Source organism: Phoxinus phoxinus (genome assembly GCF_949152265.1).
Source record: "Phoxinus phoxinus genome assembly, chromosome: 12".
Lineage (NCBI taxonomy): Eukaryota > Metazoa > Chordata > Actinopteri > Cypriniformes > Leuciscidae > Phoxinus > Phoxinus phoxinus.
Window position 1 is genome coordinate 13,002,767 of NC_136887.1, and position 24,229 is coordinate 13,026,995.

A 24,229-nucleotide genomic window follows, 5' to 3' on the forward strand; every position below is an offset into this window, starting at 1 on the left:
TTTTAAATGTTTGAATTTAAAACTCTGATTTCGTGTTTTTATGTGTATAAATTATGTGTGAGTATTCCCAAACTCTCTGACAGTGCGATCTCTATGGATTATGTGATTATGTAATTTTTATATTAAAAAAAAATATATATATATATAGCCTAGGCTATATAGGCCTATATAAATACACGTCTGTATTAAAGAAAAAAATGATTGATAAACACGTAGCCTATTTGGAGTGGGATTGAATAAGTGCTTTGGGTGTCTTGTTCATTATATTTATTTTCATATAAAAGCAACAGAACTTAAATTACATCCAGTTTATTAGCAACACTGTGCACGAGCGTGAATCCCGCGATATCCATCTTTGATCTCACAGCTGTCAGATCCACTGCGAGAAGAGAGAACTGTCCGGCTTGCCTGCGCTTTTTTCACTCCTCCCCTCACTGCAGCCGCCTACTCTCGACTACATTTCAGGCGAGGCAAGGCGCATCTCAAACAAGCCTAATAACACATGAGAATCATTACACATTAGACTACTAGTAGGGAAACACAAGACACGCTCACATGACTAGGAAACAGGAAACCAACAAACTACAAAATAAAAGACATGAAACAAAAGCCAAAACCAATTGTGACCGTATCTCTTTGACGCAACCTGGAAAGTTGAAGCGCGGGTTAATAACATGAGGAACTCCATCATGTAAATGTGCCAGATAATGCACACATTTTTGTCATGTTGTTGCAAGATTTAAGAGCAGAGAAGTAGGCTTACACTCTCTCTCTCTCACACACACACACACACACACATAGGCCTATAGGGGCCTATATATATATAACGCATATTTTAAAAACCTTTTTATAAATAAAATGCAGACTATATTTATTTGCAACAGTTGTATAAACAGCAATAATAAGACATTTCTGTCTTAAAACCAGCTGATGGACAGCGTGCTGCGTTGTCATGGGAACATCCCAGGTGAAGATAATGAGGAAGATACACTTCTAAACCGTGATTTTTTAGCGCCGTGATATTCAAATGACGATTGTTTTCAGCCGCCACATTTATCAACGTCCGATCATTCGACCGATGGGATTGGCTGTATTCGAGTGTTTCATTAATCACACGTGAACCCTGTCGTAAGATGATTTCTGCGCTCGGATCTGCGTTAGATTGATAAATCAGGCCCACTAAGTAAAGTAGGCTATAAACGCAGGGCTCTCTCTGGAGCTTCATCAAAACTTCCTCTGAGATTCTGAAGGCAACAATCTTAAAAGCAATGTGAGTTGTGTAGCATTGGAACAGAAACCCTGAATAACATTTGCGTTGTCTTTAAGATATGTATCCACAGTGTGCAACATTTGAGTGCGGACATTTAACTTCACCTGCTTATTCATTTTTAGATTCATTTCAGGTTCATCATGGCAGTGCTGAGGACTCTCCTGCTGCTTTTCGTTGTCTTCTCCATGGGGAATGCAAGAGGTAACCAAAACATTTAATTAAATAAATTATGGGAATGTACAAGATTCCATTTACTAATATTTGCATGATTAATGAAGGATTTTTAGTGTCAAAGTACACCATTTTGGCATAGAATCACACAAACTTGAAATAAGCTACATAAAATAAAAATGTTTTTTGCTGTGTATAAATTACGAAATCCACATAACATGTATGTACTGGATCCACACTTGATTTAGTAAAATGCCCTCGTGGATGGAAACGTTTTGGACCCCGGTGCTACCAGTACTTCTCTCAGTCGGTTCGCTGGATCACAGCAGAGGTAATGTATTACAACAAAGTTATTTGGACAATAAGTTATTAGCTCTCTTTAACTACATCGAAATAAATAGTTTGGTACATTTGATACGTATACATGCGTATTGTGTTGATGTAAACCCTTTTGCTGCTATTGAGGTGGGATATGGGTAAGGTTAGGGACAGGTTTGATGGTATGGTTAGGTTTAAGAGTGGGTTAACACTGGGTCAACAGAGTAATCCTAGAGCAGACTTTGTTTGCAACTTGCTAAAATGTTGTTTAAAGTAATTTATGCTTTCTGCTAAAAAAGATTAGACTTTGTAACAACAAAATCTGTCTTTTCAGAGAAACTGTCAAACTCTTGGTGCGAATCTCGCATCTGTGCATGATAAACCCGAGAACGATTTCCTGCTGAGTCTGTTCCCTTCTTCCACAAGAACTTGGGTTGGTGCTCATGATGGTGAACAAGTAAGTTCAATTGTGTTCCCTAAAGAAACCTATTTGTTTGTCTAAACTGACATTTCTGCTTTAATCAAAGGCAAAGTTTCTAATAAAGATAGTTTGACTTCAAAGCTAAACTTAGCTTAGGTCTGACTACAGTAGTTACTTTTTGTGTTCATTCTCTTCACTTATTAGGAAGGAGAGTGGTTGTGGAGTGATGGATCTGTGTATTCCTATACCAACTGGTGCTCTGGAGAACCTAACAATTATGGTCGTTCCGAGAACTGTTTGGAGATCAGCAGGACCTGTGAGTGCACTTATCTTTTTTTCAATTATAATTTCATATCATACGGTAATGTTAAATGATTAATTTGTATTTCACCGAGTGCCTTGTTGAACATACCTGATTCTAACAGCACTGTAATGATCAGAGTAACTGATTCCCCCTACAGCGAACCGTTGCTGGAACGACGCACCCTGTTCAACCTCACTGAACTATATTTGTGTTCGGACAAGATCATAATTGGTCACCCTGCTGAACATGATTGATTTGTACTACATTTACTTTTTCTTATCTTTACAAAAACGTTTTTCTGAAATCCAATCTCTTCTGAATCTTAATCTCTCAATATTTTCTCTGAAACACTCCTCAAATTAATAAAAGCATTGAATCAAAGCATATGCGTTGTGGACAATCAAATGTATATTGCATAGCAAGCTTTGAGGATATGGTTCATAGAATGGCATTTAATGATATCAGGGAAGGGGTTTAAGCAAGCGGCACACAGCGGCTCCATCGACAAACACTAGAAGACATTTGTTTCCTACAATGGATTGTAAGCATATTTGGATTTCATCCAGGGCTCTTTGTTTTCGGTCTTATAAAATATGCATCATGATGCTGGAATTCACCATGATCTTTACATGGTATTCTGGCTCAAGTCTAAAACCCCATGGTAATACCATGTTACTCTCTGGTATGTGTTGAATGTCACCTGTATAATGTAGGCCTGAGTATTTTTTGTAAGAAAATGTTGGTTGTGATCTTGGGCGCGCCCTACTTCCCGCTTCATAAAGTCCCCTGGGGGTCCCTAATGCTAAACGCCCCGGTTCTGAGCTGTAGGGTCGGTTACCTTATTATCAAACCAGGTAAAACATGACCAGTCCATATGAAGAGGTTAAGAGAACCTAAAATATAAGATGGCATTAAATTTACAATCAACTTCTTTTTTTCTTTTTTATAATGGTTTATTTCAGTAATGCATGGACTCTCGGCCCATAGTTCCAAGGTTACAATAGCATGACAGATGCTCTTTCATTCCATGATATATGTACAGCGCTAATCTCCATGCATGCTTTGACTCACAAACCTGTGACCCATCAACAAAAACATCAAGTGTGAGATTACTCAGATATTTCTTACGCAGATCCATACAACAAGGTCTGCACTTCTGTGATCCTTTCAATCTGAATACCTTCAGTTTTCCTTTATCATTATATATTCGTTTAGGAAAAGAATAAAAGAGGACTCACCATGCAGCCCTGTCGTACACCAATGGCACATCCAAAATACTCGGTTAAACAATTCCTTTCACACATGATTTAAGTTTAGAATACATGATTTCAGTACACCAAAAACTTTTCCACCAATACCATTCCTAATGAGTGTAAGATACAGGAGACTATATGCTGGACACTATCAAAAGCTTTGGAGAAATCAATAAATATACAGTACATCCTTTTCTCTTCGTAATATATTTCTGAACGACTGACTGTAAATAAAAATATTATCCATTGTGGAATAACCTGACCTGTAGCCTGATTGTTCTTCATAAAACATGTTATTTATTTCTACAATCCACTTAACTGGGTTTAGACGCAAAAACAAATTGAAGTAAAAAATAAATGACAAAGAAGAAACCATATCTGCAGAGGCTCAATAAAATAGCCTTCTAAACCCCAAATCAGCAGGGATACAAGATTTTCACGTGGGTATTGTGAAAATATTATATAAATTGTATTTATCAACTAAGTCCAGCAAAATCCCATCTTTTAAAAAATAATAATTCTTGACCGGGCTTTTAGAAGTTGTACCAGTTATTTCCCTCATGAAGAGATGAAGCTCAATCTGTGACGTCACACTTACACACACGTTCTAAATCTGCAGCTGCAGTCACGGTTTCAATTTCAAATGTCATAATTTACAGCTAAAAAGTCTATAACTATAGGCCATTTATTTTTATGATGTGCCGTTCTAACCTTTAAAACTTTGCATTTGCATGAACTGTTTAAACTAATGTTTTTAGAAGTGAAACTACTACCACTTTTTAATAAATAGCCTATATCATCAGCTCAAATACATTTGAATTTGTTGAATTGTAACTTTCTGGTGTAGGCTTATACAAAAACAAGTAGATGTTGGTTGCTTCTTACAGCCTGCCAAATCCAAGACCTTTGGTGCTGCTTGGACCCCTGTATTGATATTTTTTAAATAACCATTTTCAAAGAACCACTTAAAACAGATTATTAGGTACAAAGGACTTTTTTGGCTGAAGGTTAAACGTATAACTGATCATTTACTAATGAGTTAACATCTGACAATTATGCCTAATGTGTGTCTGTGTTTATTCATTATCACATAGGCCTATAGGGGCCTATATATATATAACGCATATTTTAAAAACTTTTTTATAAATAAAATGTAGGCTATATTTATTTGCAACAGTTGTAGCCTATAAACAGCAATAATAAGACGTCTTAAAACCAGCTGATGGACAGCGTGCTGCGTTGTCATGGGAACATCCCAGGTGAAGATAATGAGGAAGATACACTTCTAAATCGTGAATTTTTAGCGCCGTGATATTCAAATGACGATTGTTTTCAGCCGCAACATTTATCAACGTCCGATCATTCGACCGATGGGATTGGCTGTATTCGAGTGTTTCATGAATCACACGTGAACCCTGTCGTAAGATGATTTTTGCGCTCGGATCTGCGTTAGATTGATAAATCAGGCCCACTAAGTAAAGTAGGCTATAAACGCAGGGCTCTCTCTGGAGCTTCATCAAAACTTCCTCTGAGATTCTGAAGGCAACAATCTGAAAAGCAATGTGAGTTGTGTAGCATTGGAACAGAAACCCACTGAATAACATTTGCGTTGTCTTTAAGATATGTATCCACAGTGTGCAACATTTGAGTGCAGACATTTAACTTCACCTGCTTATTCATTTTTAGATTCATTTCAGGATCATCATGGCAGTGCTGAGGACTCTCCTGCTGCTTTTCGTTGTCTTCTCCATGGGCAATGCAAGAGGTAACCAAAACATTTAAATTAATTTTGGGAATGTACAAGATTCCATTTACTAATATTTGCATGATTAATGAAGGATTTTTAGTGTCAAAGTACACCCTTTTTGGCATAGAATCTCACAAACTTGAAATAAGCTACATAAAATAAAAATGTTTTTTTGCTGTGTATAAATTACGAAATCCACATAACATGTATGTTCTGGATCCACACTTGATTTAGTAAAATGCCCTCGTGGATGGATAAGTTATGGACCCCGGTGCTACCAGTACTTCTCTCAGTCGGTTCGCTGGATCACAGCAGAAGTAATGTATTAGTTACAACAAAGTTATTTGGACAATAAGTTATTAGCTCTCTTTAACTACATCGAAAATAAATAGTTTGGTACATTTGATACGTATACATGCGTATTGTGTTGATGTAAACCCTTTTGCTGCTATTGAGGTGGGATATGGGTAAGGTTAGGGACAGGTTTGATGGTATGGTTAGGTTTAAGAGTGGGTTAACACTGGGTCAACAGAGTAATCCTAGAGCAGACTTTGTTTGCAACTTGCTAAAATGTTGTTTAAAGTAATTTATGCTTTCTGCTAAAAAAGATTAGACTTTGTAACAACAAAATCTGTCTTTTCAGAGAAACTGTCAAACTCTTGGTGCGAATCTCGCATCTGTGCATGATAAACCCGAGAACAATTTCCTGCTGAGTCTGTTCCCTTCTTCCACAAGAACTTGGGTTGGTGCTCATGATGGTGAACAAGTAAGTTCAATTGTGTTCCCTAAAGAAACCTATTTGTTTGTCTAAACTGACATTTCTGCTTTAATCAAAGGCAAAGTTTCTAATAAAGATAGTTTGACTTCAAAGCTAAACTTAGCTTAGGTCTGACTACAGTAGTTACTTTTTGTGTTCATTCTCTTCACTTATTAGGACGGAGAGTGGTTGTGGAGTGATGGATCTGTGTATTCCTATACCAACTGGTGCTCTGGAGAACCTAACAATTCTGGTGGTCCCGAGAACTGTTTGGAGATCAGCTGGACCTGTGAGTGCACTTTTCTTTTTTTCAATTATGATTTCATATCATACGGTAAATTTAAATGATTAATTTGTATTTCACAGAGTGCCTTGTTGAACATAACTGATTCTAACAGCACTGTAATGATCAGAGTAACTGATTCCCCCCTACAGCGAACCGTTGCTGGAACGACGCACCCTGTTCAACCTCACTGAACTATATTTGTGTTTTGGACGAGATCATAATTGGTCACCCTGCTGGACATGATTGATTTGTACTACATTTACTTTTTCTTATCTTTACAAAAACGTTTTTCTGAAATCCAATCTCTTCTGAATCTTAATCTCTCAATATTTTCTCTGAAACACTCCTCAAATTAATAAAAGCATTGAATCAAAGCATATGCGTTGTGGACAATCAAATGTATATTGCATAGCAAGCTTTGAGGATATGGTTCATAGAATGGCATTTAATGATATCAGGGAAGGGGTTTAAGCAAGCGGCACACAGCGGCTTCATCGACAAACACTAGAAGACATTTGTTTCCTACAATGGATTGTAAGCATATTTGGATTTCATCCAGGGCTCTTTGTTTTCGGTCTTATAAAATAGGGGAGCGCGGGGCACAACCTAACGCGGGGCTAAATGTAACACGGACCTTTTACGTAGTTACTCAGGGTCACGCGGGTTGTGTTTCCCGTGGTCTCCCGTGGATTTGTGAATTTTTGGTAAGATACGGGACAAAGAGTGTTTTGACACCATGTTAGTATTTTTTTTTTCACCATACGTATTTTTCTGTTTCTGAGTTATGTGTGTACGTCACCAAATCTAACTTTATATTGCCTTAATCACTGTCTTGTTGGCTAAAACATGGCACCATTTTGAAACATGTCAGCAACTCCTAGCAACTGTTAGCTAGGTTTAAAATATTTTACACAGCGGGGTTAGTTGTAGCACAGTGTTACAACTAAGCCGCCAAGTGTTCACAATATTGTAGGCTATGGGATTTGTTTACTATATTGATCACTTGTTTATTTATTAAAAATATTGCCTGTTTTCATGTAATAAACACTTTAAAATGTGATTTTAAGCTTGTTTTTATTATTATTACTGTTACTATTAATAAGAATAATAATTTTGCATGCAAAACTGTTCAGCCCTTTCCTAAATCTCTATCCGTGATATTGATCTATAATAGAAGGATGATTTGATGAGGGATGGATGTATGGATATCGATCTATACAGATGTACAAAAAATATCAAACTATACAGATAAAATAGTACTGAATTATGTGTGTTACACACTGTTACAACTAACCCCTCTGTCTGTTACAACTAACCCCGCATATGGGGTAAGTTGTAACATTTGCACTTCTGTCACTTTCAGTGCAACTGTATGAAAATGGAAGGTCCTAGAAAAAAACTTTAAGTGTTCATTTGTAGCAGAGATGTGTATGTTTCTTGTGTAAAAAAAATAATTAATCTAACCTAATTATTTTTTAAATTATTGAGCCAAAACCAAAATGCGTTAGGTTGTGCCCCGCTCTCCCCTATGCATCGTGATGCTGAAATTCACCGTGATCTTTACATGGTATTCTGGCTCAAGTCTAAAACCCCATGGTAATACCATGTTACTCTCTGGTATGTGTTGAATGTCACCTGTATAATGTAGGCCTATGAGTATTTTTGGTAAGAAAATGTTGGTTGTGATCTTGGGCGCTCCTACTTCCCGCTTCATGAAGTCCCCTGGGGGTCCCTAATGCTAAACGCCCCGGTTCTGAGCTATAGGGTCGGTCACCTTATCAAACCAGGTAAAACATGACCAGTCCATATGAAGAGGTTAAGAGAACCTAAAATATAAGATGGCATTAAATTTACAATCAACTTTTTTTTCTTTTTTATAATGGTTTATTTCAGTAATGCATGGACTCTCGGCCCATAGTTCCAAGGTTACAATAGCATGACAGATGCTCTTTCATTCCATGATATATGTACAGCGCTAATCTCCATGCATGCTTTGACTCACAAACCTGTGACCCATCAACACAAACATCACCAAGTGTGAGATTACTCCGATATTTCTTACGCAGATCCATACAACAAGGTCTGCACTTCGGTGATACTTTCAATCTGAATACCTTCAGTTTTCCTTTATCATAGTTATATATTCGTTTAGGAAAAGAATAAAAGAGGACTCACCATACAGCCCTGTCGTACACCAATGGCACATCCAAAATACTCGGTTAAACCAATTCCTTTCACACATGATTTAAGTTTAGAATACATGATTTCAGTACACCAAAAACTTTTCCACCAATACCATTCCTAATGAGTGTAAAATACAGGAAACTATATGCTAGACACTATCAAAAGCTTTGGAGAAATCAATAAATATACAGTACATCCTTTTCTCTTTGTAATATATTTCTGAACGACTGACTAAATAAAAATATTATCCATTGTGGAATAACCTGACCTGTAGCCTGATTGTTCTTCATAAAACATGTTATTTATTTCTACAATCCACTTAACTGGGTTTAGACGCAAAAACAAATTTAAGTAAAAAATAAATGACAAAGAAGAAACCATATCTGCACAGGCTCAATAAAATAGCCTTCTAAACCCCAAATCAGCAGGGATACAAGATTTTCACGTGGGTATTGCGAAAATATTATATAAATTGTATTTATCAACTAAGTCCAGCAAAATCCCATCTTTTAAAAAATAATAATTCTTGACAGGGCTTTTAGAAGTTGTACCAGTTATTTCCCTCATGAAGAGATGAAGCTCAATCTGTGACGTCACACTTACACACACGTTCTAAATCTGCAGCTGCAGTCACGGTTTAAATTTCAAATGTCATAATTTACAGCTAAAAAGTCTATAACTATAGGCCATTTATTTTTTATGATGTGCCGTTCTAAACTTTGCATTTGCATGAACTGTTTAAACTAATGTTTTTAGAAGTGAAACTACAACCACTTTTTAATATCATCAGCTCAAAATGGTACATTTGAATTTGTTGAACTGTAACTTTCTGGTGTAGGCTTATACAAAAACAAGTAGATGTTGGTTGGTTCTTACAGCCTGCCAAATCCAAGACCTTTGGTGCTGCTTGGACCCCTGTATTGATATTTTTTAAATAACCATTTTCAAAGAACCACTTAAAACAGTTTATTAGGTACAAATGACTTTTTTTGGCTGAAGGTTAAACGTATAACTGATCATTTACTAATGAGTTAACATCTGACAATTATGCCTAATGTGTGTCTGTGTGTTTATTCATTATCACATAGGCCTGGGCCTATATATATATATAACGCATATTTTAAAAACTTTTTTATAAATAAAATGTAGGCTATATTTATTTGCAACAGTTGTAGCCTATAAACAGCAATAATAAGACGTCTTAAAACCAGCTGATGGACAGCGTGCTGCGTTGTCATGGGAACATCCCAGGTGAAGATAATGAGGAAGTTACACTTCTAAATCGTGAATTTTTAGCGCCGTGATGTTCAAATGACGATTGTTTTCAGCCGCAACATTTATCAACGTCCGATCATTCGACCGATGGGATTGGCTGTATTCGAGTGTTTCATTAATCACACGTGAACCCTGTCGTAAGATGATTTCTGCGCTCGGATCTGCGTTAGATTGATAAATCAGGCCCACTAAGTAAAGTAGACTATAAACGCAGGGCTCTCTCTGAAGCTTCATCAAAACTTCCTCTGAGATTCTGAAGGCAACAATCTGAAAAGCAATGTGAGTTGTGTAGCATTGGAACAGAAACCCACTGAATAACATTTGCGTTGTCTTTAAGATATGTATCCACAGTGTGCAACATTTGAGTGCAGACATTTAACTTCACCTGCTTATTCATTTTTAGATTCATTTCAGGATCATCATGGCAGTGCTGAGGACTCTCCTGCTGCTTTTTGTTGTCTTCTCCATAGGCAATGCAAGAGGTAACCAAAACATTTAATTAAATTAATTTTGGGAATGTACAAGATTCCATTTACTAATATTTGCATGATTAATGAAGGATTTTTAGTGTCAAAGTACACCATTTTTGGCATAGAATCTCACAAACTTGAAATAAGCTACATAAAATAAAAATGTTTTTTTGCTGTGTATAAATTACGAAATCCCCATAACATGTATGTTCTGGATCCACACTTGATTTAGTAAAATGCCCTCGTGGATGGATAAGTTATGGACCCCGGTGCTACCAGTACTTCTCTCAGTCGGTTCGCTGGATCACAGCAGAAGTAATGTATTAGTTACAACAAAGTTATTTGGACAATAAGTTATTAGCTCTCTTTAACTACATCGAAAATAAATAGTTTGGTACATTTGATACGTATACATGCGTATTGTGTTGATGTAAACCCTTTTGCTGCTATTGAGGTGGGATATGGGTAAGGTTAGGGACAGGTTTGATGGTATGGTTAGGTTTAAGAGTGGGTTAACACTGGGTCAACAGAGTAATCCTAGAGCAGACTTTGTTTGCAACTTGCTAAAATGCTGTTTAAAGTAATTTATGCTTTCTGCTAAAAAAGATTAGACTTTGTAACAACAAAATCTGTCTTTTCAGAGAGAATGTCAAACTCTTGGTGCGAATCTCGCATCTGTGCATGATAAACCAGAGAACAATTTCCTGCTGAGTCTGTTCCCTTCTTCCACAAGAACTTGGGTTGGTGCTCATGATGGTGAACAAGTAAGTTCAATTGTGTTCCCTAAAGAAACCTATTTGTTTGTCTAAACTGACATTTCTGCTTTATTCAAAGGCAAAGTTTCTAATAAAGATAGTTTGACTTCAAAGCTAAACTTAGCTTAAGTCTGACTACAGTAGTTACTTTTTGTGTTCATTCTCTTCACTTATTAGGACGGAGAGTGGTTGTGGAGTGATGGATCTGTGTATTCCTATACCAACTGGTGCTCTGGAGAACCTAACAATTCTGGTGGTCCCGAGAACTGTTTGGAGATCAGCTGGACCTGTGAGTGCACTTTTCTTTTTTTCAATTATGATTTCATATCATACGGTAATTTTAAATGATTAATTTGTATTTCACCGAGTGCCTTGTTGAACATAACTGATTCTAACAGCACTGTAATGATCAGAGTAACTGATTCCCCCCTACAGCGAACCGTTGCTGGAACGACGCACCCTGTTCAACCTCACTGAACTATATTTGTGTTTTGGACTAGATCATAATTGGTCACCCTGCTGAACATAATTGATTTGTACTACATTTACTTTTTCTTATCTTTACAAAAACGTTTTTCTGAAATCCAATCTCTTCTGAATCTTAATCGCTCAATATTTTCTCTGAAACACTCCTCAAATTAATAAAAGCATTGAATCGAAGCATATGCGTTGTGGACAATCAAATGTATATTGCATAGCAAGCTTTGAGGATATGGTTCATAGAATGGCATTTAATGATATCAGGGAAGGGGTTTAAGCAAGCGGCACACAGCGGCTTCATCGACAAACACTAGAAGACATTCGTTTCCTACAATGGATTGTAAGTATATTTGGATTTCATCCAGGGCTCTTTGTTTTCGGTCTTATAAAATATGCATCGTGATGCTGGAATTCACCATGATCTTTTCATGGTATTCTGGCTCAAGTCTAAAACCCCATGGTAATACCATGTTACTCTCTGGTATGTGTTGAATGTCACCTGTATAATGTAGGCCTATGAGTATTTTTGGAAAGAAAATGTTGGTTGTGATCTTGGGCGCCCCCTACTTCCCGCTTCATGAAGTCCCCTGGGGGTCCCTAATGCTAAACGCCCCGGTTCTGAGCTATAGGGTCGGTCACCTTATTATCAAACCAGGTAAAACATGACCAGTCCATATGAAGAGGTTAAGAGAACCTAAAATATAAGATGGCATTAAATTTACAATCAACTTTTTTTTCTTTTTTATAATGGTTTATTTCAGTAATGCATGGACTCTCGGCCCATAGTTACAATAGCATGACAGATGCTCTTTCATTCCATGATAATGTACAGCGCTAATCTCCATGCATGCTTTGACTCACAAACCTATGACCCATCAACACAAACATCACCAAGTGTGAGATTACTCCGATATTTCTTACGCAGATCCATACAACAAGGTCTGCACTTCTGTGATACTTTCAATCTGAATACCTTCAGTTTTCCTTTATCATAGTTATATAATCGTTTAGGAAAAGAATAAAAGAGGACTCACCATACAGCCCTGTCGTACACCAATTGTATAGCGGCACATAAAAACAATCCAAAGACCGCTAAGGAGCTGAGTGGAGGAATAACTTATGTGATGCGTTTTTTCTTTGAAGCTTGCATGTTGTTTTATTTTGTTCAGGTTTGCACGGTCAACAAAATATGTGCTCCAGCACTCACCCCCATTCTTCCATCCAAACACACACACAACAGGTGTTTTAACCCCACTTAATTAATGACACACCCCTTATCATTTGGTCACATGACTTTCCCGTTATATGGCTCCTACATACCAGCCCCTAATTATTATAAATCGATAATTATATTAAATATAGGAGACATTTATAAATACAAGATCTCAAAATACAAAAAAATCATTTTTTTTACATCAATCATAAATGTTTGCACATTTACAATACGTCGATTCTTCAGTACTGAGTCCTTGTAAAGTCCGTAACACAGTGTCAGCACGGAGTGAATGTATCATCGATGTAAAGTGAGAAGTATGTGGTGTGTCAATGTGATGCGTGTAATAAGTTCATGCCGGTGTTAAAAAAGTCATTCTCTTTCAAGGAAAACGTCAAATATCTGCCTCTTGTAGAAGGCAGATTTTTGTCACTGGTCTAATCAAACAGTTTGTCTTGGTCTTAAGTCTCACTTGACAAACAAAGCCTTGATTATCTGGAAATGTCTGAATCACTTTTCCAGTTATCCATGAATTACGTGGTGCTGAGTCATCAACCAAAATCACAATATCACCTGGAACGAAGTTGCGAGATGGAGCTGACCATTTTTGCCGCTCTTGCAGTTGAGGCAAGTACTCCTTTGTCCATCGTTTCCAGAACAGGTCTGATATATATTGCACCTGTTTCCATCGACGACGAGCATATACATCCTCCTTTTGAAAGATCCCTGGTGGCAATGATGGGGTAGTCTTTAACAGCAGCAAATTATTGGGTGTCAGTGCTTCCAAATCATTGATGTCGGCAGATTCCTTAGTGATGGGACGTCCATTTATAATTGCTTCAGCTTCACATAGAACTGTATGAAGACCTTCTTCATCAAGGTTTTGTGTTCTTAAGGTGGCATTAAGTACTTTCCTTATGGACCTTATCATTCTTTCCCATATGCCTCCGTGATGTGAGCCAGTTGGGGGATTAAAAATCCACTTTATTCCCTTCTGCAAAAGCATGTTGTTGATCTGAGATTGGTTCCAGCATTCAATAGCTTGCCTTAACTCGCGTTCCGCTCCATGAAAATTTGTACCATTGTCAGATCGCATTTCCAAGACTTGTCCACGTCTTGCGATAAATCGTCGCAGTGCATTAATAAAGGAATCGGTATTCAATGATTGTACCACTTCAATATGAATAGCACGAATGGCTAAACATGTGAAGAGAACTCCGTATCTCTTCACAATACTTCTCCTGCTCTTAATTTCAAAGGGTCCAAAACAGTCAACTCCGACGTACGTAAATGGAGGTTTATCTGGAGAAACTCTATTCAGGGGTAGGTTTGCCATCTGTTGATGCCCTGGAGCTGCTTGCAAACGCTTGCAGATCACACACTTTGACAATATCTTCCTTATAGCTATACTGGCGCCCGGTATCCAGTACCTCTGATGCAACCTTGATAGCATATAGTTTCGACCACCATGACACACCTCTTGATGTATACGTTTAAGAATGATGTCTGAGATGTGAAAATCCTTAGCAAGTATAGCGGGATGTTTTGTCTCTTCAGGCATAACTGCCCTACTCAAACGTCCGCCGACTCTTAAAACACCATCTTCAAGGATAGGATTGAGCTTATAAATGTGACTGGTCTTTTTCACATTTTCTCCATTTTGCAAACTTGAGAGTTCATCAGAGTATCTTTTTCTTTGGCAGTAACGAATTACCCCTAATTCAGCTTTCTTTAGCTCTACCACAGAAAGCTCACTTCTGTCACATTGTGCCTTGATTTTCTCCATTTCCTCTTTCAAATGTTGTTTTAGTTGGTTTTCATCCATGCTAGATTGAATTAATGACATTCTCAGTGATTTCCTCTTCTGACTTAGATTGAAGAGTAATTGCTTAAACCTGAGGATCCAAGCCACTGACCTCTTCAAACGGGTCCAAGAGGAGAAATACTGGATGAAGTATGTTGTAACGTCCATATTTTCTTCTATTTGTACAGCACTGACTGTGACACTTGCTTTTATCTCTGGATCATCTGGTGAACATTCCCCCAGGTCAATAGGATTAACTGGCCACTCCTGTTCAGGCAAAAGAAGAAACTGAGGTCCAAGCACCCAATTCTTGTCCTTCAGGAATGATTCCACTTTCAACCCTCTAGAAGCTATATCTGCTGGATTTATTGCTGTGTTCACGTACCGCCATTGTGATGATCGAGACACCTTAAAGGACAAGTTCGGTATTTTACACTTAAAGCCCTGTTTACAGATCGTATCTGATGAAATAGAACGGTTAAGATTAAAATTTGGACACATGCTCCTGTCCCGAGAATTTTAGTTTTATTTAGCGTTTGTGGACCTATTTTGCCAAACGCGTCACACCCAGATTCTTCCGTTGAGAGCTTGAATAATAGACACCAGTTGGTGGCGATAATGCACCTTTGCCGATTGCAAGCAAACCGCTGGCATTTCATTTAATACACAGAAGAAGCAGAAGAAGAAGCGGCGGAGGAATACCGTACCTCACACAGCACATTCAATACAAGTCAATGGAGGTGGACAAAAACTACGATAAAACCTGTTGGAATGCATCTTTTTCAGCGATTTTTTTTGGGCCCGTATCAGTGAACACCCCTGACCACTCGATGAGTTTCACGTCTTTGTAAACGAAAGTTGAATGTGTTTTAGGAAGGAATCTTCCAGTGGCCATAGACAACCATTGTGGGGGTGTGGGGGGGAAGCGAAATAAACCCAAAATTCTCGGGACTGGAACATGTGTCCAAATTTTAAACTTAACCGTTCTATTTCATCAGATACGATCTGTAAATAGGGCTTTAAGTGTAAAATACCGAACTTGTCCTTTAAGGATTTCCGAAACTCTGTTGGCAACAAAAGTTCGGTACCTAGAGACCTCGTTTTTGATATATAGAAGTACAGAAGTACTGTCAGTCCAGAAGACGGAGTCTTGAAGGTCCATGCACAGTTCTAATCGCCACAATGAATCCATTCGACTTGCCAATGTTGCAGCAGTTAGTTCCATTCGAGGGATAGACACTAGCTTCAAAGGAGCTACTCTAGCTTTCCCCATTACAAAGGCGATGTGCGCTTGGGAGTCAACATTATGCAAAACCAGATAAGAAACTACTCCATAACCGTCTTCACTTGCGTCGGAAAAGTGGTGTAATTGTGCTGTGCTCACCTCTCCGAAACCCATTGGTTTGAAGCATCTATCGATTTTGAAGCTTTCCAATTCACGCAATCCGTCCAACCACTTGATCCACTCCTGAGCATTTGAAGCGGGAATAATTTCGTCCCAGCCTAGTTTCTTCCTGCACAGGTCTTGCAAGATCTTTTTTGCATACAAAATCACAGGAGACAGGATTCCTAAAGGATCATAGACAGAACTCATGGTAGCCAGGATCCCTCTTTTGGTCAGAGGTCTTTGCTGCAACACAATCTTAAACTTGAAGGCATCAGATTGTATGCACCATTGTACTCCCAGGACTCTTTCCACTGGAAGTAAATATCTTGGTCCAAATCCAAATCCTTCAAATTTTTTGCTCTGAATTCCTCTGGAATTTTTGCCAGAACATCTCGGTTGTTACTGATCCATTTTGTCAGTGAAAAACCTCCTTTCGCGCAAATAGCAACAAGGTCGTGATACAGAGAAACAGCCTTTTCCTCTGAATTTACTGACAACAGACAGTCGTCCACATAAAAACAATGCAAGACTGCATCGATTACTTCCTTGCTGAAGTCTTTGTTGTCTTCAGCACACCTTCTAAGGGCAAAATTTGCGCAACTGGGTGATGAAGTAGCTCCGAAGAGATGCACAACCATACGATACTCAACCATATCTCGAGTAAGGTCACCATCAGGCCACCAAAGAAATCTCAGCATATCTGCATCATCTTTTGGCACCCTCACCTGATGAAACATGGCTTCGACATCTGCTGTGATCACAACTCTTTCCCTCCTGAATCTGGATATCACTCCGATCAATGAACTGGTGAGATCTGGACCCTGTAACAGTTGGGTATTCAAAGATATCCCTTGAAATGTAGCACCACAATCGAATACAACCCGCAGTTTTTCTTTTCGTGGGTGATAGACGCCGTGATGGGGTATGTACCATACCTTCCCGTCGTTACGTCTTAAGTCCTCACTTGGCACTCTTTCTGCATAACCTTTAGAAATAAGGTCTTTCATGAAAACAGAATATTCAGAATGAAATGAAACATCCCTTTTCAACCTTTTCTTTAGGTTCAGAGCACGCTGTTCAGCAATTGTCCTGTTGTCTGGCATACGAACATTTTTCTTCCTCAAAGGTAAGCCGATAGAATAATGACCATCTACAAGCTGTAATGAGTCTGTTACCATCTCAATGAACTTGTGATCTTCTCTTGAAAACCCGGCTTGTTCGTTTTTGTTACACTCAGGAAAATCGACCTTGAATTGTTGTTGCCAAAGCTCTCCCAAGTTTGAAACTGAAATCCTGTTGACTGTAACGTCAGGATACCCAAAGGCAGACTGGTGACCACCATCTCCTCTTAGTGGACCATTTACGGTCCATCCCAACCTGGTTTTAATTGCGTATGGTCCATTATTGACACTGCGGATCACTTGAATTGGCTCCATAACCCTTGGGGCGTTGATTCCTATAAGCAATTCAACCTCAGAGTCAATTTCAGGTAGAGTCACATGTTTCAGATGTGGCCATCCCTGCAAATCCTTTTGTCTTGGGATGTTTCCACCGTGCACAGGCATAGTATTTTGTGTATAGGCATCAGGCAATTCCCAAAAGTCATCTTTGTTCAAACCGGCCACCTCTAATCCAGAAACAACATGGGTAGTTGTGACTTTTTCCTGTCCCATAGTACGCAAGAGAATATTAGTCCTTTTACCTGAAAGACCAAGTCTGTTCATCAATGCAGGTGTACAAAATACTGCAGTGCTACCTTGATCCAGAAAAGCATAAGTAACCACAGTCTTATTTCCTTTTTTAGATTTCACTTGTACCGGAACTATGGAAAGTTTACAGTCAAATTCACCAGCCCCAATAAATCCACTGGACTCAACGGATTCCGGAGCACTGCCCATTACAGTGTCCATTTGTCTCCTGATGAGGTTTGAATCAGTCTCCTTTTCTCGTGGGTAGAAGTGAAGTATACTTGGGTGCTTAAGATTACACACTTTACATGAAAGGCGATTTCTACAATCTCTACTGATGTGCCCAGTGCACATAAAGCCGAAACAAACGCCATTCTCCTTTAAGAACGCAATCTTCACACCATGACTCTTTTCCAATAGAGGGCACGTTTCCAAAGCATGTCCACATCTACAAAACAAACAACTCTTGGTGCTGGGCGAAACAATTTCCCTTTTGTTGGTTCCAATTTCTGATTTATTTTCCATTGCTGTGACGGTAGTAGCAAAAACTGCTTCTTTTAAATTTAAGGGAAGACTGAGACTTGCCTTTGTTGAAAAATGTACTTCCTGTTAATGCTGGACCATCTTGTATGTCTCCAAAAACTGGATCCGTCATTATTTTTACTTGTCTTTCAACAAAGTTAACAATGTTGCTGAAAGTAGCCCGTTGATTGACAGCTTCCTGCAATTCACAGACTTCAGATCTCCATTTTTCCCTCAATTTGTATGGTAATTTCTTCACTACCGTCAACATATTGGAGGGAGTATCCAACTCATGAAAATACTGAATATCTTCCATGGAGTTACAACAGCTTCTTAGGAACAGACTATAATCCTGTAAAGCTCTGACGTCTTCGTTTTTGATATTTGCCCATGAAAGAGCCTTTTCCATATAGGTAGATGCAATTATATACTGGTCACCGAAATGCTCTTGTAGTAAAGCTTTGGCCCTTAAATACCCACGGTCGGCAGGCATATGTTGGCAACTCTTTATAATCTCTTTTGGATGACCCCGGGTATACTGTTCAAGAAAATATAAGCGATCGCTAGGGCTTTCAGTTTTACGCTCCACACCACTTTCAAAAGATTTCATGAAGGCATTATAATGCAGAGGGTTTCCATCAAACACTTGAATTTCCCTTTTAGGCAAAGATGACAAACACTGTTGTTGAATCAGTAAAGATGTGATTTCATTTTGTTTATCCATAATATGGAGAACTTGATCAGTAGGCCTATTTCCTGGACCGGCATTCACGTAACCGCTCGGAGTTGTTCTACTTAACTTTGAGATGTTCTGGGAATAAATCGTGTGAGAAATGTTCCCCTTGCTCACCTTGGCACCTGCATTGTCACCATTCTTAGAAGAAACAATTTGATGAGTCTCAGCTCTTGGAGTAAAAGAATTTGCATCAGCGTTGAGTGTCTGTGTTGCCTGTTGTCCTTTATCGAAGTAGGAATTCATTCCATCGGACCGATGGGTCACATCACTTTTGACACGATGCACACTAGAACCTTTAAGCACTTTCACTTTTGCCGCAGTTGCAGCAATTTCCATTCGCAACTCAAAATCCTCTTTCTGTTTCCTTAAGTTCTGTTCCTTTTCTTCAATTGCATGTTTTTCCTTCATTAAATTTTGACGAACCAACAAAGATGCAATATCGGCCTCTGCCTTAATGCGGGCCAAAGAAGTTGTTGATGTAGTTGAACGTATTGAGGAAGAACTACGTTGACTTGATCCTTTACTTCCAACATTAGAAATACTGTCACTTGGGTTTATATCATCTTTATTATGCATGGAAGTTTGAGACATATTCTGGTTTTTTGAATCATTCGAAGGGCATTCAACTGTTTTCAACTGTTGATCCTGGTTATCATCACTTGACTTCTCAATTCCATTGATCCATTGTGTTGTCTCTTTTATAAATGCATCACTGTGTTTATAAATTATTGAGAACCACTCATTTTGTTTGATTTGCTCGTCAATAGGCAATAATGGGATCACTGAATCATGCAGCTTGACGGTCTCTTTAAAAGTTTGCACCAAAGTTTCAAGTTCAGACTGTACGGCTGAAACGTTCTCATTTTTCAGCAGGAGTTCTTTGATGGCTGGCATAGAACTTTTAATCACGTTTACATTTCTTTTTCGTTCTTTCTGAAGTTGCTCAAGTTTATAAGCCAAAGCCTTTGCTGTGAGTTGAACTTTTCTTTTACATGTGTCCTGTTCAGGTTCGACATCCGTGCCCGTTTCAATTTCACTCATGATTGAAGCACGCACACCTCAGCGCGTCTAAATACGTCACACTTAGACGCTTCCCAAAACAAGCCAACACAATCCAAAACAACACATGTATATCATCGGATATGTCTCACAACTCCAAAAGATTCGCAAAAGCCCAGCAGTCTAAACAACGATTCATCAAACACGCCAAACAAAGCTGCATCAATCGCAACCAAACTACAAACTGCCAAACAATTTCAAATCATCCGCGAACACAAGCAAAGACGTAACAACACAATGTCCTACCAGTTCAACGGCAGCGAACGTATCTGGAGACGTCGGTCCTGTTGATTTGAATGTCCAATTGTGCGGTGATTGTTAGCAGAAAACATATCCAAAGAGGTCTGTCCTGTTGCATTAAAAGTCCAATGTGCAATAATCCTTCTCATTAAAACAATCGAGCGGGGCGAATCTCCGTCGGTCAGCGCTGCGCTTCCTTTCCGTCCAGTCAAAGCGCGACAGCCTTTCCTTAAATCCAAAGTCGATGCGTTCACGTTCTCAAACAAACAATTTTGTTGACTAACTTATAGCGGCACATAAAAACAATCCAAAGACCGCTAAGGAGCTGAGTGGAGGAATAACTTATGTGACGCGTTTTTTCTTTGAAGCTTGCATGTTGTTTTATTTTGTTCAGGTTTGCACGGTCAACAAAATATGTGCTCCAGCACTCACCCCCATTCTTCCATCCAAACACACACACAACAGGTGTTTTAACCCCACTTAATTAATGACACACCCCTTATCATTTGGTCACATGACTTTCCCGTTATATGGCTCCTACAAATGGTACATCCAAAATACTCGGTTGAACCAATTCCTTTCACACATGATTTAAGTTTAGAATACATGATTTCAGTACACCAAAAACTTTTCCACCAATACCATTCCTAATGAGTGTAAAATACAGGAGACTATATGCTGGACACTATCAAAAGCTTTGGAGAAATCAATAAATATACAGTACATCCTTTTCTCTTCGTAATATATTTCTGAACGACTGACTGTAAATAAAAATATTATCCATTGTGGAATAACCTGACCTGTAGCCTGATTGTTCTTCATAAAACATGTTATTTATTTCTACAATCCACTTAACTGGGTTTAGACGCAAACACAAATTTAAGTAAAAAATAAATGACAAAGAAGAAACCATATCTGCAGAGGCTCAATAAAATAGCCTTCTAAACCCCAAATCAGCAGGGATACAAGATTTTCACGTGGGTATTGCGAAAATATTATTAAAATTGTATTTATCAACTAAGTCCAGCAAAATCCCATCTTTTAAAAAATAATAATTCTTGACAGGGCTTTTAGAAGTTGTACCAGTTATTTCCCTCATGAAGAGATGAAGCTCAATCTGTGACGTCACACTTACACACACGTTCTAAATCTGCAGCTGCAGTCACGGTTTCAATTTCAAATGTCATAATTTACAGCTAAAAAGTCTATAACTATAGGCCATTTATTTTTTATGATGTGCCGTTTTAAACTTTGCATTTGCATGAACTGTTTAAACTAATGTTTTTAGAAGTGAAACTACAACCACTTTTTAATAAATAGCCTATATCATCAGCTCAAAATGGTACATTTGAATTTGTTGAATTGTAACTTTCTGGTGTAGGCTTATACAAAAACAAGTAGATGTTGGTTGCTTCTTACAGCCTGCCAAATCCAAGACCTTTGGTGCTGCTTGGACCCCTGTATTGATATTTTTTTAAATAACCATTTTCAAAGAACCACTTAAAACAGTTTATTAGGTACAAATTACTTTTTTGGCTGAAGGTTAAACGTATAACTGATCATTTACTAATGAGTTAACATCTGACAATTATGCCTAATGTGTGTCTGTGTGTTTATTCATTATCACATAGGCCTATAGGGGCCTATATATATATAACGCATATTTTAAAAACTTTTTTATAAATAAAATGTAGGCTATATTTATTTGCAACAGTTGTAGCCTATAAACAGCAATAATAAGACGTCTTAAAACCAGCTGATGGACAGCGTGCTGCGTTGTCATGGGAACATCCCAGGTGAAGATAATGAGGAAGTTACACTTCTAAATCGTGAATTTTTAGCGCCGTGATATTCAAATGACGATTGTTTTCAGCCGCAACATTTATCAACGTCCGATCATTCGACCGATGGGATTGGCTGTATTCGAGTGTTTCATGAATCACACGTGAACCCTGTCGTAAGATGATTTCTGCGCTCGGATCTGCGTTAGATTGATAAATCAGGCCCACTAAGTAAAGTAGGCTATAAACGCAGGGCTCTCTCTGGAGCTTCATCAAAACTTCCTCTGAGATTCTGAAGGCAACAATCTGAAAAGCAATGTGAGTTGTGTAGCATTGGAACAGAAACCCACTGAATAACATTTACGTTGTCTTTAAGATATGTATCCACAGTGTGCAACATTTGAGTGCAGACATTTAACTTCACCTGCTTATTCATTTTTAGATTCATTTCAGGATCATCATGGCAGTGCTGAGGACTCTCCTGCTGCTTTTCGTTGTCTTCTCCATGGGGAATGCAAGAGGTAACCAAAACATTTAATTAAATTAATTTTGGGAATGTACAAGATTCATTTACTAATATTTGCATGATTAATGAAGGATTTTTAGTGTCAAAGTACACCATTTTTGGCAGAGAATCACACAAACTTGAAATAAGCTACATAAAATAAAAATGTTTTTTTTGCTGTGTATAAATTACAAAATCCCCATAACATGTAGGTACAGGATCCACACTTGATTTAGTAAAATGCCCTCGTGGATGGAAAAGTTTTGGACCCCGGTGCTACCAGTACTTCTCTCAGTCGGTTCGCTGGATCACAGCAGAAGTAATGTATTAGTTACAACAAAGTTATTTGGACAATAAGTTATTAGCTCTCTTTAACTACATCGAAAATAAATAGTTTGGTACATTTGATACGTATACATGCGTATTGTGTTGATGTAAACCCTTTTGCTGCTATTGAGGTGGGATATGGGTAAGGTTAGGGACAGGTTTGATGGTATGGTTAGGTTTAAGAGTGGGTTAACACTGGGTCAACAGAGTAATCCTAGAGCAGACTTTGTTTGCAACTTGCTAAAATGTTGTTTAAAGTAATTTATGCTTTCTGCTAAAAAAGATCAGACTTTGTAACAACAAAATCTGTCTTTTCAGAGAAACTGTCAAACTCTTGGTGCGAATCTCGCATCTGTGCATGATAAACCCGAGAACGATTTCCTGCTGAGTCTGTTCCCTTCTTCCACAAGAACTTGGGTTGGTGCTCATGATGGTGAACAAGTAAGTTCAATTGTGTTCCCTAAAGAAACCTATTTGTTTGTCTAAACTGACATTTCTGCTTTAATCAAAGGCAAAGTTTCTAATAAAGATAGTTTGACTTCAAAGCTAAACTTAGCTTAGGTCTGACTACAGTAGTTACTTTTTGTGTTCATTCTCTTCACTTATTAGGAAGGAGAGTGGTTGTGGAGTGATGGATCTGGATCTGTGTATTCCTATACCAACTGGTGCTCTGGAGAACCTAACAATTCTGGTGGTCCCGAGAACTGTTTGGAGATCAGCTGGACCTGTGAGTGCACTTTTCTTTTTTTCAATTATGATTTCATATCATACGGTAATTTTAAATGATTAATTTGTATTTCACCGAGTGCCTTGTTGAACATAACTGATTCTAACAGCACTGTAATGATCAGAGTAACTGATTCCCCCCTACAGCTAACCGTTGCTGGAACGACACACCCTGTTCAACCTCACTGAACTATATTTGTGTTTTGGACGAGATCATAATTGGTCACCCTGCTGCTGCTGCTGCTGGAGGACTTTATTGATTTGTACTACATTTACTTTTTCTTATCTTTACAAAAACGTTTTTCTGAAATCCAATCTCTTCTGAATCTTAATCTCTCAATATTTTCTCTGAAACACTCCTCAAATTAATAAAAGCATTGAATCAAAGCATATGCGTTGTGGACAATCAAATGTATATTGCATAGCAAGCTTTGAGGATATGGTTCATAGAATGGCATTTAATGATATCAGGGAAGGGGTTTAAGCAAGCGGCACACAGCGGCTTCATCGACAAACACTAGAAGACATTTGTTTCCTACAATGGATTGTA

At 38.2% G+C, this 24,229-nt stretch overlaps 3 protein-coding genes across 7 annotated transcripts; all 3 read left to right on the forward strand.

Moving 5' to 3' along the window:
• Window positions 1-1,136: 1,136 nt before the first annotated feature.
• On the forward strand, window positions 1,137-2,882 carry LOC307008228 (ladderlectin-like). Of its 2 annotated transcripts, none has more exons than XM_079630914.1 (6): window positions 1,137-1,270; window positions 1,393-1,471; window positions 1,690-1,772; window positions 2,094-2,216; window positions 2,385-2,496; window positions 2,642-2,882. In XM_079630914.1, the coding sequence occupies exons 2-6, from the start codon at window positions 1,411-1,413 to the stop codon at window positions 2,710-2,712; spliced, it is 450 nt and encodes a 149-aa protein (XP_079487040.1). In that variant the 5' UTR covers window positions 1,137-1,270; window positions 1,393-1,410; the 3' UTR covers window positions 2,713-2,882. The 2 variants fall into 2 exon arrangements, with proteins under 2 accessions (XP_079487040.1, XP_079487041.1); XM_079630915.1 differs by having other exon boundaries at window positions 1,160-1,270; window positions 1,404-1,471; window positions 2,642-2,867.
• Window positions 2,883-5,083: 2,201 nt separating this feature from the next.
• LOC307007996 (ladderlectin-like) lies at window positions 5,084-6,903 on the forward strand. 4 transcript variants are annotated; one of them, XM_079630551.1, is made up of 6 exons: window positions 5,084-5,299; window positions 5,424-5,502; window positions 5,719-5,801; window positions 6,128-6,250; window positions 6,419-6,530; window positions 6,677-6,903. In XM_079630551.1, the coding sequence occupies exons 2-6, from the start codon at window positions 5,442-5,444 to the stop codon at window positions 6,772-6,774; spliced, it is 477 nt and encodes a 158-aa protein (XP_079486677.1). In that variant the 5' UTR covers window positions 5,084-5,299; window positions 5,424-5,441; the 3' UTR covers window positions 6,775-6,903. The 4 variants fall into 4 exon arrangements, with proteins under 4 accessions (XP_079486677.1, XP_079486678.1, XP_079486680.1 ...); XM_079630552.1 differs by having other exon boundaries at window positions 5,172-5,299; window positions 5,435-5,502; XM_079630554.1 differs by having other exon boundaries at window positions 5,220-5,299; window positions 5,435-5,502; window positions 6,608-6,898.
• Window positions 6,904-10,148: 3,245 nt separating this feature from the next.
• On the forward strand, window positions 10,149-24,068 carry LOC307008590 (ladderlectin-like). Its single transcript, XM_079631529.1, has 10 exons — window positions 10,149-10,265; window positions 10,390-10,468; window positions 10,689-10,771; window positions 11,098-11,220; window positions 11,389-11,500; window positions 22,564-22,642; window positions 22,839-22,945; window positions 23,272-23,394; window positions 23,563-23,680; window positions 23,827-24,068. Exons 4-10 carry the CDS (start codon window positions 11,207-11,209, stop codon window positions 23,937-23,939), a joined length of 666 nt encoding a protein of 221 aa, XP_079487655.1. The 5' UTR covers window positions 10,149-10,265; window positions 10,390-10,468; window positions 10,689-10,771; window positions 11,098-11,206; the 3' UTR covers window positions 23,940-24,068.
• The last annotated feature ends 161 nt before the right edge of the window (window positions 24,069-24,229 follow it).